We start from the raw sequence: 20,215 nt of genomic DNA on the forward strand, positions 1-20,215 counted from the left end.
AAATTAATATTTAAGTTGATTTTTAATCATGATACTTAAATATTTGAAATTTTTCTTAGATATTTAATTGAATAAGAAAATTATATTTTTGTTGAAAATTAATTTTTATTAATTTTGGGCCAACATAAAATTAGAGTAATTTTCCAGGATTTATTTTTATTTTATTTTAAAGAATTTTCGAAAGGTGTATTCTTATACATTTCTTTTTTCGAAATGCAATATATATTTATAGAAAATTAAATTTGAGTTGTAAATTAATTTAAATTAATTTTGAAACAACTTAAATTGAATAATTTTCTAAATATTTAAGGAAATTATTACTAAGATGGAAATAATTCACGTTATTTTCATATCCATCTAAGTATAATTTATAAATATTAAATTAAAATTTATATTTAGAATTTTTTCATTCTAAATTGGAAATTTTAATTAAATATATATTTAAAATAAATTGATTAAAATAAATATTAGAAGAAAATACAACCTTCATTAAATAATGAGCTTTATTATTATAAGGATATTCGATCTCCATTGTTGGTTTTACGTAGCTACTGTTTTAGTGAGTAATCCTCCCTAATGGAGGAACGTTCATTAGCAAGTTAGCACCGTTTAATCTCGAAAGATAAGTAATCTTGTAAGTTTTTTATATAGTATTGATCACCCTAATGGTGGCGACTGTATAAGACTTGCAAGAATATGAAACAATGGTGGAAGCTCATAAGATAAATAGCCTTGACTCTCGCCTAAACGGGATAACGCGGATTCCAATCTTGATCGAATAAAAGGTTGCTAGAATGTTGACCATTTTAGATGAGCTGACAACTCTATTCAATGAATGGTAGCTTTGACTATCGCCTAAACGGGACATTGATATCAGTTTGTTGAAAACCTTGGAAATTATTTAGGATTGTATGTTTTAGTATTTTCACTTGTCATTCCTACTTGCTATATGCTTTAATAATTTCTGAATTGTGTATTAATTTGTATTGAACCATGTTATTTTCTGTTATTAAATTGTAGTTTAATTTCGAATCTTCATTGTTGGTCTAACTTGGTTTGTTTTTCTAATGAGAAAAATCCCTAATGGATTTTCACCATTAGACTAACATAATAGTGTTAGATCTCAAAAGATAAATATTGTATATGCAACATCTAGCTGTTCATCAATTGATGACACCTTAGACTAGTATTTTACAATATGAAACAAAAAGATTGAATAAATAAGATTACTTTGACTCTCGCTAATCAGAGCGTGGTTGGATTCTTATTTAAAACGAAATTATCCTAATTCCTCTTAGCTTATTCATTTCGAATCAGCTTAATGACATATCATTGGATGAATGGTCTATAAATCATATAAAGTCATTGCATATCTTCTCTTAAGAAATTAAATGATGCATATGATTATATTCCCGAAATTCTATCCCAAAATGATATAAATCCTCAATCTTAGAAATCTCCTACTTATATGGGCAAATCAAACTTAGAGTTAGATTAGTAGTGGTGGTCCAAGAAAGAATTACTCATTATACAGTTACACTTTCACAGGTGTTTAGTAACCATTTTATTTCAATGGATTTAAACTGTATGAGTTTAGTATTCTGTGACCAGGATCCACTTGCACTATTCTAAGAACTCTTTGTTGTAACTAAAAGATACAACCACATTTTATAAATCTATGGCATTTGTATCTTGTTCATAGTGGTTTTGACAAGATCATTCTCTGCAAAGAGTTAATATGCCTATATCCATTGTAAGTTCATCTCATTCGCAGATGGATGTACATTCAGGGGTGGATATGAGTTTTCGTTGTATTCTTAAAACGATCACTCTAGATTTTACCTTCTGCAAAAGAAATTTGAAATGTTTGAAAAATTTCATGAATTTCTAGCAATGGTAAGTGGTTAAAGATCTTGCGAACTGATAGGGGTGGAGAAAAAGTTAGTAGATATGCAGTTCAAAGATCATTAATTTTATTTTGAATTATATCCAAAGTTACCTCCCCATAAATTTGAGTTGCATATTGATGATTAGTTACTATTCGTTGCCTAAATCCTTCTATGGTAATATAATTTCAGAATGATGCAATGGTTGTATACTTAATGTAAATCATTACTAGATTCATGGGTGACCTAATCCAAATCTTAAGAAAAGCTAGAACTGCTAACCTTGGTTTGCATGTCTGTTAGCTATTCTAAGTGATTAGGGGTGGAGCATCCCATAGTCATTAGATAAGAAAGTGTTTGTTTAAACAAATACTACTTTTTCTAAGAAAATGATTAAGTCTGAAAATAAAATAACAAATAAAGGAGATTTTTTTTTCTTGATTCCATAAGTGTTCTATCATCTTATTCGTTACAAGATGATCCCACTGCCTCTGTTGTCTTAACACAACCGAAGAGGTCAATACCATTTAGTTTTCTTAGACATAATTCACGGTACCTTGTCGTAGTGGGAGAGTTTCAAGGAACTTTACCTTCTCATGACTGGGAAGATACTAGTGATTAAAATCCATTGTGAGTTTGAACAAGTAATGGATTGTCAAGACAAGAAACTAAGAAGAAAGCCAAGAGAACTATGGTTTGATCCATTCAAATGGAGTAACCTAAAGTTTTCTATTACAAGGACATGAAAGGAAATTTTCGTTAATAAGTCTATTCAATGGACTTAACAAAACTTCCTGTTCCTAGTATTATAGGTTCGAGTTTATCTAAACCTATGGCTTGTGGTACACCTGGTAATTACTTACTCTAATGCAAGCATGAGATGCTGAAGCATTTTCTTTCCAATGGCAATCTATAGAAGCTTCATAACTTCTTAGATATAGATTTTATTTATCTAAGGGAAAGTTTCAACTATTCCAGAAAAGATAATCCATGAAAGAATTTCTTAAATCAACAGTGAGAGGTCTCAGATATGTTTTTGTATGCCTTAGACCAGACACCTGCTGTTGAGTGGGAGTAATGAGTAGGTATCAGATTAATCCAGGATCGGAACATTGGAAGACAATCAAGTAAATCTTAAGATTAAGAAGAGGAACTATATGTTAGTCAATAAGGGTGGTTTTGAAACTCTTAGACTACACCACATCAGATTTCGAGACTTGCCTGTGTGCTAGAAAGTCTCCTGATGAGATGGTGATTACTTTGGGGGTGGAGTAGTGATTTTGGAGAAGCGTAAAAACCTATCTGAAATCTCTTAGTCTACCAGAGAGAGACTGAATGTTAAAAGTTGCAGGAAAGATACTTATTCAGTCTAAGGAAAGTTCTATACAATTGTGGTACCGTTCCAACCTGTCTTAACTACTAGTGTTATTTCCTAAATTACCAAAAGTAGTTTCCAAAGGTATAGAATCCAGTATCCCAAAAGAGTAGACATATAGAGAGGAATTTCACAATATCAAGGATCTTGTGATTAAGGGAAAGTAATGGTGGAGAAAAGGTTGATGTTAATTCAATCTGTCAGATCCCATTATGAGAAGTTTACTACTACTACACTTGATTTGTATATCAAGGTGTTAATGATTATTTGAAATGCACATTTTGTTTTATATTAGTGCAAGTGGGAGTTTGATGGGTTTTGTGCCCTAAATAAAACTCATTTCAATATAATCAGATTTACTTATTAATAAAGATCAGAAATAACATTTTATGTTGCATGGTTCACATGATTTATTTCATGATTATATGTATATAATGTATGAATTCTTTTTAAGTCCAGAACATATGAGTTTGTTAAAGATTATAGTGTTGTCAGCACAGTGGAATATAATCTTAATTATATGTTCAAAAGTTTATTCCCTGATTTGTCAGAACACTGGATTTAGGCTGACATGGTATAATCAGCGATAGGTATTCTTACACCTTGGAAAAGTGTTATGTCCTTTCCAGGACATTGGCAAAGTTTACCAGTATCGGATGTATGGAGTATACATCGGAAGGGACCGATATTGAACTTTGATTAGATATATTAAAACTTACCGTAATATCTATTCAATTCAATATCACCTGTTGATCCTAGATCAAATGACATTAATCCTGATATGGGTAGGTTCGATCTCAAGAGTACTATATATGTTCTTTGATTTGTTAGTTAAGCCTACTTTTGTGTCACGGTGATACGTACATTTTGGAAACATGATAGTATAATTGAGCGGGAGCGCTACCATAAAGATGGAATCTATAACTTCTATAGGAACTTAGAAGTGAAACAATGATATCCTTCGAGCTTGGCTAAACAGAAATAAATGGTGGAGATCTCATTTCACTTTGCTGATATATCATTTATACGGAGCTAAGTGTTTTAAGGATAAAATACATTGAAGGTGTAGCGGTAACAGTAGTGCCTTTTCAGTGTAGATTATCTATTAGAGGGTCATTGATCACATTAGGGTTATAACAATGGATAACTAATGACGTGTCTATATCATGGAACATATAGAGCGTTCTATATGACTGAGAGTGCAATTCCAAGTTCTAAGTGTGGATTCAATGAGGAATTAATAAGTTAGGGAATTTACTTGGTAAATTCGGTTCGACTTATTGGAAGCTCGGTTATATAGACCCATGGTCCCCATACTAGTTGAGACCATACTTCTTGTAAGACTCAGTTAATTGATTTTAATTAATCAATTATAATTCTAAAAGTTAGACTATGTCTTCTTTGTGAATTGTCACTAAGCAAGGGTAAAACAGTAAATATAGAGTTTAAAGGGTATATTTATTAATTGGGAAACTTTGATTAGTTTTTATTAATAAATAAAATAAATGACAATATATTATTTAATAATTAATTATAGTTATTAAATAATTAGATTTGACATTTATGTAGTTGAAAGAGAGAATGGGCAATCTTTGAGAAAATGGGAAACTAAAAATGATGAAATAGGAAAGTTGGAAAAGTGGAAGACTTGTTTCCTCAATACATGGCCGGCCACCTTTGCTTCTATTTCTCATTTTATTTTTCATTTTTAAATGCCAAATAATTCAACTTTAACCTTATGTGGTATTCCATAAATAGAAGGTAAAGGCTTCAGGTTTGAGAGAGACTTTACTGATTATTTTCTCAAACACTATGAAACCGCCACTCTCTCTTTCTTTCTTCTCTTTTTTCGAAATTCCCATGAGTGAATGAGTAGTGTCCACACACATCAAGTGGTACCTCAATCATAGTATGTAAGACTATGGAAATTCTGCATCAAAGAAGGAGAAAAGAAGATCTTGATTCAGATCTTGATTATGCTCTGCTACAGAAAGGAATCAAGGGCTAGAGATCTGAATGGAATGAGTCATATTATTCCGCTGAAACCCACTGTAAGGTTTTCTAAACTTTATATGTGTTTATTTTTCATTGTTTTAGAATTCATATTAGGATGTTAATCAAACATACTTGTTAGTAAATCTAGATCCTGGTAAAATTAATTCCAACAGATCCATACCATATAAAACACTTACAAAGCTACTTATCTTTCGAGATTAAACGGTGCTAACTTGCTAATGAACGTTCCTCCATTAGGGAGGATTACTCACTAAAACAAAAGCTATGTAAAACCAACAATAGAGATCGAATATCTTAATAATAATAAAGCTCATTATGTAAAATGTATTTTCTTTATTATTTATAATAAATTATATTCATTAAATATCGAATTTAGAATTAAAATTCTAAATTAGAATTTAATTTAATATTTATAAAATTATACTTAAATGGTGATTGAAATAAATTGAATTATTTCCATCTTAGCAGTAATTTTATATATAAATATTAAGAAAATTAATTTAAGTTGTATTAATTTAAATTAATTTGCAACTCAAATTAAATTTTCATGAGAATATATTTATTGTATTTTGAAAAAGAAAGTATTAAACTTTATATTTTTGAAATACTTAAATAATAATTACTTAGAAAAAATACTTCAAGCAAAAATATCACCTATCTAGATTTTCCTTTGACTAATTAATTAATTTCTAATAATATATTTTAATTCATTTATTTTAAATTAATCAATAAATGAAAAAATTATTGATTTAAGTTGGTCCAAGAATTAATTACAATAAATAATTAATTTACAACTTAATCTATTTTTCAAGATAAATTTAAAAATATCTAGCATAATTAAATGCAATTTCGAAATTGATTAATAAAATAAAGAAAATATATTTTGAAAATTATTTAAATTTAAGTTGAAAAAATAAATTCCAACTAAAATAATTTTCTATTTAATTAAGTGTCATGAAAAAGAAATATTTAAGTATCATGATGAAAATCAACTTAGATATTTAATTTTCAATTTAATTAAATGTATTAAATTCAAGAAATAAATAATTAAGTGTAGAGAAGGGTTAATTATTTATCTCTAGTTTAATATTAGGAAAAATATACTAATTAAATTGTACCAAAATTAATTATTTAAATAATTAATTTCACAATTTATAATATTTTTCTATTTAATATTAGAAATAATAAGTAGTCTAGAAATAACTATCTAGAAAATATCTTATTTTACTAAGTATCTTTTCCACAAAAATTTGAAAAAATATCTAATTTAAGTTGTTATAGAAAAAAATCTAGAACTGAAATATTTTCAAATTTAAATTTAATTAAATATCAAAAATTAAGTTGTAACCACTTAATTTGAAAAATATTCCATTGTAAGTTTAAAACTAACTTAAAAAATATCTTAAGAATATTGATAACTAATGCCTAGAATTCCTAAACTTAATTTTAAATTTAAATAAAATATTCAAATTTAAGTTAGATAAGAAAAATCAGTTAATATAACTAATTTATAACTTAAATAGGAATATTTAATTAAATAAGCTTCAGAAAGAATCTAGTTAGTTAAAATTCTTTATTTAATTAAATACAAGAAAAATACAAATAGTTTGTCTAGAAATAATATCTAAAACTAAGAGTGTTTTTCTTAAAACTAACTTTAAAATGTTAAAATGAAAATAAATTTCATATATTTTAAAAGTTAATTATGTTGCTAATCAATTTTATTAGGTTAAACTAATTTATTTTTCACGAATGGGCCTTCACAATTGGGGTAGTTCATGTGAGGGGGAGTTGGGTTCAGTATGTCGTACCCACTTCTATGGCCCTCAACTCTCACACAAGGCCCAAAAGAGAGGAATTTAACCTTAAGATAAATAACTGTTATTAATTGAATAGGTCCAAAAACTAAATAGACCTAAATAAAATCTATCATAGTGTGACATTTTATTTAGCAACAACCTATATGCATCTATATAATAAAATAAACATATAGGCTCACACAGGCACACATTTGGATGGATCCTATCATGTTGCTAGGTCATACACAGATGAAAGAAGATTGTAAAGTTTACCTGTTACAAATTATTTACTTGACCTATTGACAATTGAACCATGGGTTAAAATCAGATCATTGGATCTGTCAACAAGTAAACCATGGCAATTTAGATCAAGCAATAATAGGTTTTATAAAACTTACACATAAGCTAAAATACATACTCCTGCAACAAAGTTAACTGGATAGTTGGATGTAGGATTATTTAATTTTAAATAATTAAATTTTTTTAAAAAAATAAAAAAATATATATTTTCGAATTAAAAAAATAAAAATAAAATAATATTTAAAATTAAACCTACAATTTTGAAAAATTAGGTTTCAACTAACCTAAATATCATTTCAAAAAATTGCTAACTACTTTTAAAAAAAAAATGTTATTTTATAAATTAAATATTCAATAAAAATTAAAAAAGATAAATAAATATCTTTTTTAGATTTTATGATTTAATTTAAATAAATAAAATAATAAAATTTAAAAGTTAGCAAAATATCTTATTTCTATTCAAAATATCATGATTATAGTTATCTTATTTTAAATTTAAATAAGGTCAAATTATTTAAAAAAATATTTAATTTAAAAAATTTAATCTGACCATAAATTTAAAATAAGATAAGATATAAAATCAAATTTAAAAATAAGATAAAAAATCAAGCAAAAAGATAGATTTTTACTTGTTTTCAAATTCAAATTACACTAATATCTAAGATTAATTTTAAAAAATTCAAATTAATTTATTTCTGATATTTAGATTTGAAAATTGAAAAATAAAAATCTAAATACAAAACTACACGAAAAATTGGAAGTTAAATCCATGAAATAGCATGAAAAATCGAAGAAAAACGAAAAAAAAAAAATTGCGAGCTGTACAGAGAGTATGTTGTGCATACTACCCGCGCGCGCATGGGGAGGTGCATGGTCGAGGTCCCTCGGGGCAGAAGGCTGCATGCAGCCTGTTCCACGCGCGTAGGGACGAGTTTCAGACAAAAACTTGGTCGAGCAGCTGTCTGAACGCGTGCTGTCCGAGGGTATCACCCTCATCCGCGCGCGTGAGTGGGTTGCACGACCCTGATATTTTTCAAAACTTCAAAAAATCATAACTAATTCAAATTAAATCAAAATTGAGTTCTGTAAAAAAGTAAATTGCTTAATTTTTTCCATACTATCCAACAATTATAATTCCAGAAACAGAATTTGAATTATTTTTCACGAAAATTTACAAACATCAATCAATCATCATATAACACACAACACAACATGAAACCATCCAAAACACAAACAATCGTTTTAATGTCCAAATTTCTTGCAAGCAAATAAATTACCATGGCTCTGAGGCCAGTTGTTGGAATTTATTTTACCAGGATCTTAGATCTACTCACAAGTATGTTGTTTAACACCCTAAATATGAACTTTCTAAAACGATAAATAAACACATCTAAAGTTAAGAAAACCTTATATTGGTTGCAGCGGAATAATGTCTCCTTCCACTCAAATCTCTAACCCTTGTATCCTTTCTGTCGCAGAGTATTATCAAGATCTATACCCGAATGTCCTTCTCTTTGTGTGCGATCCTTCACAGTCTTCCAATCTATGATTGAGGTACCACTTGCTGTGTGTGGGCACTACTCTATCACTAAGGTTCGAAATTATGAAGAGGAAAAGAGAGAGGGATAGGGTCAGCTATAGAGTGAGAAGTGCAAGGCTCAGTTTTTCTGAAAAAATAATTTTCTGACAGAAGGCTTGAAAACTTGTTGAAAACTTATTATTTGACTGAGCCATCACTTTCTATTTATAGGCAACTACTAGGTTTAGGTTAGTAATTATTTGGCATTAAAATAATGAAAATATCAATTTGAAAAACCTGCTTAAGTGGCCGGCCAAGGTGTTTATTGGGCCTCACTTGGTTTTTGCAGTTTTCACAATTTTTATTTCTATTTTCTCAAAAACGCCAATTTTTCCAATTCTAACCTTTTAAATGCCAAAACTAATTATTTAATAACTAAAATAGATTATTAAATAATATTGTCATTTAATTTAATTATTAATTAGACATATAGAGTCTCTTAATTAATAAATAAACCTGGAATCTCTTTTCTTTACAATTTCACCCCTGCTTAGTGAAAATTCACAAATTAGACATAGTCTAACTTTAGAATTATAATTGATTAATCACAAATCAATTATTGAGTCTTACAAGCAGTATAGTCTCAACTAGAATGGGGACCATGGATCTATATGCTGAGCTTCCAATAAGTGAACCAAATTTACTAAGTAAATCCCTACTTATCAATTCCTCGTTGAATCCACTCTTAGAACTTAGAATTGCACTCTCAGACTTATATAGAGCATATTATATGTTCCACGATATAGATATGCTATCTCATTTAACCATTGTTATAATCTTATTGTGATCAAAGATCCTCTAAATAGATGATTTACATCGAGATGAGATAATATTACCGTTTTCACCCCTCAACGTATTTTGCCCCTTAAAACACTTAGCTACCTGTAAATGATGCTTAGTGATCTAAGAATTAGTCACTTAAACAAGAGCTCATCCATTTACTTCTATTTAGCTAAGCTCGAAGGGAATCATCACTTGACTTCTATACACCAGTAGAAGCTATAGATTCCATATTTATGTTCAGCACTCCCACTCAATCATACTATCATGTTCCCAAAATATACGTATCGCCCTGACCCAAAAGTAGGGTTAACTAATAAATCAAAGAACATGAATAGCACTCCTGAGTTGAGCCTAAGCATATCAGGATTTAGATTCTTTTAATCTTAAGATCAACTACTGATATTGACTTGGAAAGATATAACGGTAAGTTTATAATATCTTAACTAAGATCAATATCGGTCCAGTCCAATGTATACTCCATACATTCGAAACTAGCATACTTTACCAATGTCCTGGAAAGAACATAACACTTACTCTAAGTGTAAGTACACATCATTGCTGATTATCACATCAGTGTAAATCCAAAACACTGATGAAACAGGGACTTAGTCTTTTGAATCATATAATCACAATCACATTTCACTGTGTTGACAAAACTGTAATTGTGAATAAACATATGATCTGGACTTAACAGATTTTGTGTAAAAACATAATAAACATATTAAACCATAAGGATGTAAAATTCATGCAAACATAAATCACTTCAAATTTCTTATATTGATAACTAATCAGATTGTTAAGGGTTTTATTTAGGGCACAAAACCCAACAATTAATCCCAATGCATCCCATGTTCTTAAGGTGGCTGAACTTTTGATTGAAAGGGGGGAGTGGGATATCCAGAAGGTTTCGTGCCTTTTTGACAAAGATACGGTTGATGCAATCTTAAAAGGTGGGCAGCCTTCGGGTCAGGGCTATGATAAGTAGATCTGGACATTAGAGAAGCACAGGAGGTTTACTTGTAAATCTGCTTACCTGGCCCAAGCCTTGGAGAGAGGGCCGCATTGCAATGTTTGGAATAAACTGTGGAATAGCAGAATTGTGGAACGTCATAAAGTTTTTATGGTGGTGTATGTTGTCCAAAGCTTTACCGGTTCACTCGATCCTCAATAGAAGATTTAGATTAGAAGACATGAGTTGCCCTTTGTGTGGGTGTGAGGAGGAATCTGTGGAACATTTGCTCCCCTCTTGTAACCTGGCCTTTCATTTGTGGCGATCTTCTTCGTGGGGAATTTTTCAGATCGTTGGCACTGGGATTCGCATGTGGTACTAGGTAAAATTCCTCTAGGGCTTAAAGAGTTAGGGTATCAATTCTGATGAGGTTTTTCTCTATGCATCAACGGTCGTCGACACCATATGGAGGGTTTGAAATGATAAGGTACATAATAACAAACTTGATAATGTAAACCAGTGCATTGATTCTATTGCTATATCTTATGCAGATTACTGTGCATCCCTTCTTCCCTCCCTTGCCTCTACTATGGTGGATGGTTGGCTTCCTCCTCCCAAGGAGTGGCTTAAACTTAATTGTGATGTTAAAGTTGGGCTGGATAGCATGTGCATTGCAGTCGTGGCTAGAAATTTTCAGGGTGAGGAGGTCTGGGTGCAAACCAAACTTTTGAGTTTTGTGGATGCTTTGTGTGGCGAAGCAGCTGCTTGTTCTTTGGCTTTGGAAGTCGCGAAAGAGAAAAATCACCAGTTTTTCTTAGTGGAGAGCGACTCCAAGGTGGTGGTCAATACGCTCAACGGAAAGGACTCTTATTTGACGCTTAAGAACTATACCTCATTTTGTAAAAGGTGTTTTCCTTTTTTTGTGAGTTGTATTCTGTCAAATATTAGTCAGAATTGTAATTTTGCGGCCCATAATATGGTTAAGTGGACTTTTACCCACAAGCGGTTTGGATGGCTTCTTATCAGTTCCATCCCGATTGAACTCTTTTGTACTGACTATGAGGTTTAATTGCTTTATGGGCTATTTACAAATAAATAAGAAAATAAAGATAAGTTTTGATATATATGGCATATAAACATAATTACACTAAATATGATATTTTTTTTCAAAAAAACTTACAAATATGGGAAAAAAGTCATGAGCAATGCCATAAAAAACTTTAAATTTGTGTTTCTGTTTTATTTTTTTTTTTTAAAAAAATAAAACACTAAAATAAATAAAAAATGATCTCAACTGTAGATGTTTTTTTTTTACAGAAATTAAACTTGTTTTTTTTATTTAAACTACTGTTTGTTTTTTTTTTTCTTTATTTTTGTTAAAAACTAATTATTTCATTAAAAGCAACAGAGAAAAAAAAACCAGTTTCATCAACATTATTCTGAAAAAAAAAATAATATAAAAAATTATAATCTAAAAAAAATACAAATTTTAAAAATCAGTTTCATCAACATTGGAAGAAACTAATTATTTTATTAAAAGAATAAAAAATAGTTTCATTATGTTATTACAAATTTTTTATTTTAAGTTAATTTTTTATTATTTTATTTCTAGGTTCGAAACTTATACTTATATTTTATTTTTAAATTATTGGTATGCATTGTGTGTTGTTTTGATTATATTTTTTATTAGTATTTTTTTCTTGTATTTTTGTGTGTGTGTTTTTTTTTATTTGATTGCTTGATGAAACTAATTTCAGTTAACTTTATTATTAACATTTATATTTTGTTATAATTTTTTATAGCGTCAAAACTGGTTTCACATGTTTTAACTGTTCTGTAATGGGGTTGTTCCATTTTTATGATATTATTGTATATTTGTTAGTTTGTATAAAACCGATTCTATTATTATATGATATTTGAACAATAATTTTTTTTATTTTACTTAAAATAATCAGTTTCTGACACACATATTATTTTATTATTTTAATAACTGACTTTTTTAAGTAACTAGTTTTTATAACTAGTTTTTTTTTATTGTTGTTCACAATTGAATTTTAAGTTTCAATTTTTTATTTGATTATTTCAAGAAACTGGTCTTTATTTGTATGTTTTTATTTTGGTTGTTTTACTAACTGGTTTCTCACATTTCACTGTTTTTTTTTTGTTATTCTTTTATGATTTTTATTGTATTTTTGTCTCTTTAATTTTTTTTGTTTCTTTCTTTCTCATTGATTTTAATTTCTAATTCTCTTTGTTATATTTGCTGCATATTGTATGTTTAAATCAACTCTGATTTTTGAGCAAGCAAATAAAAAATTATGGAGTTAGAAGTTTGGTTATTAGGTATTGATATAAAAATTTTATGTTCGAAACTGATTTTTAAATTTAGTATCGTTTGTAAAAGTTTAGTTATTAGACATTGTGTATTTTTCATTATGTTATTGATGAAACTAGTTTTTTTTTTTTGCCTCTTTTAATGAAATAATTAGTTTCTTTTAATATTGATGAAACTGGTTTTTAAAGTTAGTATCGTTTTTAGATTATAATTTTTTTCATTATCCTGTTGATGAAACTATTTTTTTTTTCTTTTAATGAAATTATTAGTTTCTTTCAATGTTGATGAAACTAGTTTTTAAAGTTTTTATTCTTTTTAGATTATGATTTTTTATATTATTTTTTTTAAGGATAATGTTGATGAAATTGTTTTTTTTTCTGCTATTTTTAATAAAATAATTAGTTTTTAACAAAAAAAAAAAACAAATAGTAGTTTAAATAAAAAAAAAAAACAAGTTTAATTTCTGTAAAAAAAATGAGATACAAAATTGTAAACTTATTATATATATTTATATATACAAAGAGAAAAAAAAAATAGTTTGAGAAAAAAAAAAGAGACATAAAGAGAAATTAGAAAAAAAAATTAAAAAAAAAATAGAGAGAGAGAAGAGAAAAAAAGAAAAAAAAAAGTTAGCAACTGACTTTAAAAATGAAAAAAAAAAAAGCCAAAATTGACCAAAAAAAATATATAAAAAAGACAAAAAAAAAAGTTTTTGAAGCTTTAATAAGTAAAAAACAGTAAAAAAGAAAAAAAAAATAAGAAAAGTATAAATGTAAAAAATTCCTTGTCAAATTATAAATGTAATGTTTGAAAAAAAGTTAGTATTTGGTGTAAATGTTCTAAATAAAAAGAAAACCTAAAATGTAAATGTAAAATAAACTAAACTAGAAATAAAAACATAAAATATGAATTTGGATAAGGAAATTTACATAGATTACTAACTTTTCCTATTTTCTTACAATTATATTGTGACACGCGGATATTAACTTTTTCACTGTTTTTTTTTTTAATTCGGCAGTATATTGCCTTGGTTCAAATTATGTATGATGGGTTTGTGGCTTACATGTGTCTTCTTGGGGTTGTGCATTTTGTGTACACACTTTGTTTGTTGTTGTTTTTTTTTGACTGATTAGGACGTGGGTTGTCACAAAAGTGAGAAGTTCTTTATTTATTTTTTTATTTTAATGGATTTAAAAATTATTATTTATTATTTTTAATATTTAATAATTATTATATTATCTTTGGATTAAAAGGCTGATGGGATGTTGGCTGTCACAAAAGTGACATGTTTTTTTTTTTTTTTTAAATAGATTTAAAAATCCCACCCCCATGTCTCACTATTCATCTCCTTCTTCATCTTCATCTTTTAGTTTTTTTTTATATAAATCCAATCCCCATGTTCTACTATTCATCTTCTTCTTCTAGTAGAGTTTTTTATTTTTCATCTTAAACTTCCCTATACATTTCCCACTTTTTTTTGTTAAAATTCTTCTATAAATATTGTTTTTCCTCATTAACAATGGTTGTTAACCGATCTTCCTCACCTGTTGCCAAAAAGTCCCCAAAACAACCTCAGAAAAATAAAACACGAGCATCAATGGACAAGAAGAGTTTGAAAGATAATCCTCCTAGCCATACTTCCCCAGTTCCTGCTAAAAGAAAATTAGGTTCTGGTACTTCGAAGAACACTAAATCAAAACACCGTCAATCTGTGTTGGAGAACTCCGACTTTGATTTTGAGTTTGAGCCAAAGTTCCAAAATCTCCCAAATCTGATAAGGTTTTTTTATATTGATCTTGTGTTGTTTTAGGATTTTTTTCAAGTTGATTATGTTTCCTATTTCTCTTTTTTTTTCATGTTTTTTTGTTAGTCTTATTTTATAGTTTTCTGTTTGTTTGACTCTGTGTCTTGTTGTTGTTTTGGTTTTATTTTGTTAACTCTTAGGGAAATGGTAAATACCAAGTGAAGATTGTTCAATCAACTGATCTGTTTGAAGACATAATTGGGAAAAGGGTTGTTGAGGTGTGTCATTTCATTATTTTAGTTTTAATATTTTTTTATGCTTGTTTTTTATGTTCTTTATTTTTTTTTTTTTGTGTTGTTTTAGTTTTGTTTTAGTAGTGTTTTCTTATTTTTTTTATAGGATTGGGAATCCAAGTACACTCGATCGGAATACTACCATTCCAGAGTTTTTTTATGCTTGTTTTTTATGTTCTTTATTTTTTTTGTGTTATTTTCGTAGTGTTTTCTTATGTTTTTTTGTAGGATTGAAAATCCAAGTACACCCAATCGGAACACTACCATTCTAGAGTTATAAACTCTGGTTATTACTCTGTTATTGAAGATATTAAAAAAATTCTTACTAAAACCCAATTAAATATGTTTTCGAAAATTGTATTGGAAGTTGTTTTTGATTGCGTAGTAGCTGCAAACTTTCTTTAGTGTTTCCTTGTCTTTGTATGCCTGACCTTTTTCAACTTCTGGGTGGTGTTTGTCTGTTATTAGCTTCGCGTTGTTGATGTCGATTTCTGGATCTAGTTTTTTACTATTGTTTTCATGTTTTTCTACCATTTTTTAGCAACCAGCTTCGCATAGTCAACTATGTCGAATTTGTCGTTTTCAAATTCTCTTGTTTTTGACTCTCCTCCTTCTTCTAATTGGTGCTCCAATGTGTATGATTCTGTTGTTGCTGTGTTGTTTTCAAGTATTGTTGTGTTATTTTCGAGCATTGTCACATTCTCTTGAAATAATTATGTTCTTTTTCCCATTGTTCATTGCTCTTTATGAGAACTGGTATAGATTCCATGTCCTGTCATTTTTCACAATATTTTATTTACGTGGCCTTTTTTTTTCATATTAAAACAACAGTAAAATAACACTACAAAACAGTAATTTGTTGTTGATATAGTAATTTTCTCTTTGCCAGATTTTATGATTTTTTCTTGGTGTTTCTCTGATTCCAGTGTTGATTTGTCCTTCCCCAACCACGAAGGAGAGGTGCCGTTTGTGTTTTGTTACTGTTTACAGTATAAAAGTAAATATATTGTGCCTGGGCAGTATAGAAAACAATAAAAACGGGTTTCGACTGTAAAAATGTAAAGTTTATCGTGTCCCATTATTTTTGAAAATATTTGGTAAAAAAACAGTATTTTTGTAAGTTTCCTTTTGGATAATAAGTTTATAAAAATATAGCATATCAAATACCATGAAAAATTTTAAATGTGAAAAAATACTATAGAATAATGACAAATATATAAATGCTATATTTTTGTAATTTTTTTGATCAAATTTCATATAATTTTCACTTATTTTTTAATGCACGCTTATTTAAAAAAAAAAAAAAAAAAAAAAGAAAGAAAGGCCCATTTATTTTCAACTATTAATATTAAATGGTTTCCATAAAAAAATATAAAATCATATTAAATGGTTTCCATCAAGTGTGCGTGGCACACGCATCATGTGGTTTAGGAATTAGGATAATCTTAATATTTAATTGATAGTATGGTTTTTTTTTTTCATTAAAAAGAAAAGGAAGATAAGCCACCTACTACTAAAAGTCTTATCCTACGTTAACACAATAATAATAATTATAAATAATTAATCCACAGCGCATGATATGCTAACAAACCAAACGAACGAAAAATAATTAATTTTAATTTTAAACAGGAAGAAGCACCGATACGTAGAATATTCCACTTTATCACGTAGGAGATTCCGACGAGATGAGTATTGACACGTGGCAAGTGGATCAGAATCTGAGCTATGAGACCTTGATGACAGCATAAAAAACATTTTTATTTCTCATATTTATTAAAATTAAACAAAAATAAAAAATTTAAAACACAAATAAAAATTCAAAATATATCATTTAATACATGTTAAAATTTAAATTTAAAAAAATAATTTAATAAATATTAATGTTTAGAGAACACAAAATTAAATAATTTTTTTTTAAAAAAATTAAACTATTTCAGTAATTTAAGAATTTTTTTTAATAATTAAAAAATTAAAAAAGTTAAAATCTAAAAAATAAAAATTTTAATGAATTAAAAATAAAATGGAAATAATGAAATGAAGAAAAAGAAAAAAAATATCTGAAGAGAGGAATTTTTTTTAAAGTGGTCCCCAAAAATGACGTGGCCGGATAAGCACCACAATTGGAGAGCAGCTAATACAAAATCCGCCTACATTGGCCCTACCCACCCTTGGCTTGACCTAGTGCTTATCCTACTTTACCCTATTTTGGAAAGGACACGCGTCATCATCCTAAGTGGAGCCGATGGCTACCTTTCGTAGAATGGTTCCTCCCCTTACACAAATTATTTGTCGTTTATTTAATTCATACTATTTCAACTCCAATCCCACCCATGTTCTTTTTTTTATTATTATTCTTTTTTTGTGGCACGTATTTTTTTTTTTCATTCTTTCACACACTAAACAATATTGTATAGATTTTTTTTAATGACATTTAGACATATTCAATATATTTGTACGTTCAAAGTTCTATTGAGTGACACTACTTCTTTTCTTCATGTACCCTTTTAAGTAAATTTGACCATCCATTTGTTAGTTAGGACAACTAAAATAAATAAATAGTAATCAATTCTATTTTGTTTACCTTGATGGTTACTAAATTTAAAGATTATGCATAATATAATAAATAGCGGACCACATGCAACATTTACTTATAATTAAAACAATTAAAAAAAATAATAATTGAAGCGTTTGTAATATGAAGAAAAACAAAACTTTGATTCTGCACGAGTGTGCTTAATTTAATTAATATAAATTAACTTAGAATAACAAATCAAAAAAATTCTTACTCATGTAATTAGAAGATATGGGTTTTGTAAAAGTTGAAAAGGTAATGAAATCATGCATAATGTAAAGCCGTCTAGTGTATGTATATATTTAATGCTAATTTAAAATATAAATAACAAAACGTGGAGAAAATTGTATTAAATAATTTAAATGAAATGTGAAGAGTTGCTTAATAGTGTGTGAAAACAATGTGAAAACGGTAAGAAGACTATAAGGCGCAAAAAGATGAGATGAACAATATTGAAATTGTTGAAACAAAAGGGCATATTTATTTTTGTCAAAATAATATTCCTATTTAATAATCTCTATCCGGATAAAGTTGGTGATGACAAGTTCAAGGAACCATGGATAAAGGCCAAATTATTGGTCATTCAAAAGTTATTTTGTTTACTTCTGAGAGTAAGGTTTATAGCGTCATACGAGGTAAATAAGTCAAAGGAATAACCAATCAAAACAATGCCCATACCACACAAAACGACAAAAACTTCAGAGATAAAAGGCCTAGCCCTCTCCTTGCAAACATTTCAAACACTTAATTTTCTCATAATCATCTCTTTAGATAGACTCGAACCCTTTTGTTTTGTCAAAAGTGATACAAACAACACTTTTAACTCTAGTTCATTACTACCCTTTTTGAGATAACAATAACCAACAATGGAGGCCAAAACTGGTTCTGGGCTTCCTCCTGGTTTTAGATTTCACCCAACAGATGAAGAGTTAATCGTTTATTACCTCAAAAACCAAGCCACCTCAAGGCCATGCCCTGTTTCAATAATCCCAGAAGTTGATATCTACAAATTTGATCCATGGCAACTTCCTGGTTAGTAATAGTATACTCAAGTCATCATTCAAGTACTACTACTACGACATGTTTTTTTATATGTATAAATATAAATATATAAATATTCATATTGAGTCTCTTGTTTTTTCCGTGTAGCACAGACAAGGCAGAGTTTGGAGAAAATGAATGGTACTTTTTTAGCCCACGAGATAGGAAGTACCCAAATGGAGTTAGGCCCAATAGAGCAACTATATCAGGTTATTGGAAAGCCACAGGTACAGACAAGGCTATCTATAGTGGATCCAAGTATGTTGGAGTGAAGAAAGCTCTTGTTTTTTATAAGGGTAAGCCACCAAAGGGTATTAAAACAGACTGGATTATGCATGAGTATCGCTTAACCGATTCACGTAGACAAATCACCAAACACGTTGGATCCATGAGAGTAAGTAAATTTTATGTTTTCTTTTCCAAGATTTTTGACTTTTTTTAAGTTATTGTTTTCATTTGGTTTTTATAGAATTGACTCAAGATATCTTCTCTTGTTTTTTTTTCAGCTCGATGATTGGGTCTTATGCAGGATATACAAGAAGAGAAATGTGAACAAAGCTCTAGACCCAAAAGTGGAAGATTTAAGTCCCCATATCGATGTGACAACAGTTGCCAATGAGGCTATTAATGAGGATAATGAAACCTTGAAATTCCCAAGGACTTATTCCCTGGCACAACTATTGGATCTGGACTACTTGGGCCCAATTTCTCAACTTTTGAATGACAATCCATTCAACTCCGCCCATGATTTTCTTCTCAACAACACCTTAACAAACCCAGGAACTGGTTTTGTTCAAAAATTCGAGTTTGGTGAGGAAATACCATACCAAAACGCTGACTCAGGGAGGTTTCAAGTCGCTCAGACCAGCACACCCTTTACCCCAGGATATGATATGTACTGTTCGGACCGTTAAAAGAAGTTGAAAAAAGAAAAGAAAAAAAAAATACATCAATTGGGGCTAGTTGGACTTGGACATTTAGTAAACCGATAATTGTCTAAGAAATTGTACATTTGTTAAATGTTACTTTTCCTTCTTTCAAGACATTTTGTAAAATGAAATTATTCGACTTACTCTTAAATTCCAATTTACAAACAACGTTCTATTATCATTATGGGAACGAATCACGACAAAATAGCTAAAGTTTATTCTAAATTATCTACCTTATTCTCAGTTGTCTCTAAACCAAAGAGATCATGATTATGGTAACGAATATGACCACGTGTCACAATATTATTGAACTATAAGTATGCATAGCGATAAAAGCCAAGGTAGTTGGGGGCTGACCAAAGATCATTGTGTACTTACATCAGCAAGATGTGATTTATCAAAATGATTTAGGTACTTACATCTATGGGGTTTTTTCTACAACAAAAATTAATATATGACAAAAAATGTGTAAAAAAATTTAATTATAAAAACTCATACATTTTAATAACATATTTACTAATATTTAAATCATATTTACTAAACTTACTATAAATATATATATACATAATATTCTTTAAATGTGAATTATGGATAAGGAGCATTAATGTGTAGTC

At 28.7% G+C, this 20,215-nt stretch overlaps 1 protein-coding gene across 2 annotated transcripts; it reads left to right on the forward strand.

The window, feature by feature from the left end:
- The first annotated feature begins 18,168 nt into the window (after positions 1-18,168).
- LOC115701358 (NAC domain-containing protein 2) lies at positions 18,169-19,782 on the forward strand. Of its 2 annotated transcripts, none has more exons than XM_030629134.2 (3): positions 18,169-18,663; positions 18,786-19,066; positions 19,179-19,782. In XM_030629134.2, the coding sequence occupies exons 1-3, from the start codon at positions 18,498-18,500 to the stop codon at positions 19,584-19,586; spliced, it is 855 nt and encodes a 284-aa protein (XP_030484994.1). In that variant the 5' UTR covers positions 18,169-18,497; the 3' UTR covers positions 19,587-19,782. The 2 variants fall into 2 exon arrangements, with proteins under 2 accessions (XP_030484994.1, XP_060964046.1); XM_061108063.1 differs by having other exon boundaries at positions 18,361-18,663; positions 18,781-19,066.
- Positions 19,783-20,215: the final 433 nt, after the last annotated feature.

Source organism: Cannabis sativa, unplaced genomic scaffold (assembly GCF_029168945.1).
Source record: "Cannabis sativa cultivar Pink pepper isolate KNU-18-1 unplaced genomic scaffold, ASM2916894v1 Contig4, whole genome shotgun sequence".
Taxonomy (NCBI): domain Eukaryota; kingdom Viridiplantae; phylum Streptophyta; class Magnoliopsida; order Rosales; family Cannabaceae; genus Cannabis; species Cannabis sativa.

Excerpts from the sequence above, each read along its gene's own strand:
- LOC115701358 (XM_030629134.2), top strand. The coding sequence starts at position 18,498 with ATGGAGGCCAAAACTGGTTCTGGGCTTCCTCCTGGTTTTAGATTTCAC. Across the intron at positions 18,664-18,785 it reads TGATCCATGGCAACTTCCTG|ACAAGGCAGAGTTTGGAGAA; the intron begins GTTAGTAATAGT and ends CGTGTAGCACAG. Across the intron at positions 19,067-19,178 it reads AACACGTTGGATCCATGAGA|CTCGATGATTGGGTCTTATG; the intron begins GTAAGTAAATTT and ends TTTTTTTTTCAG.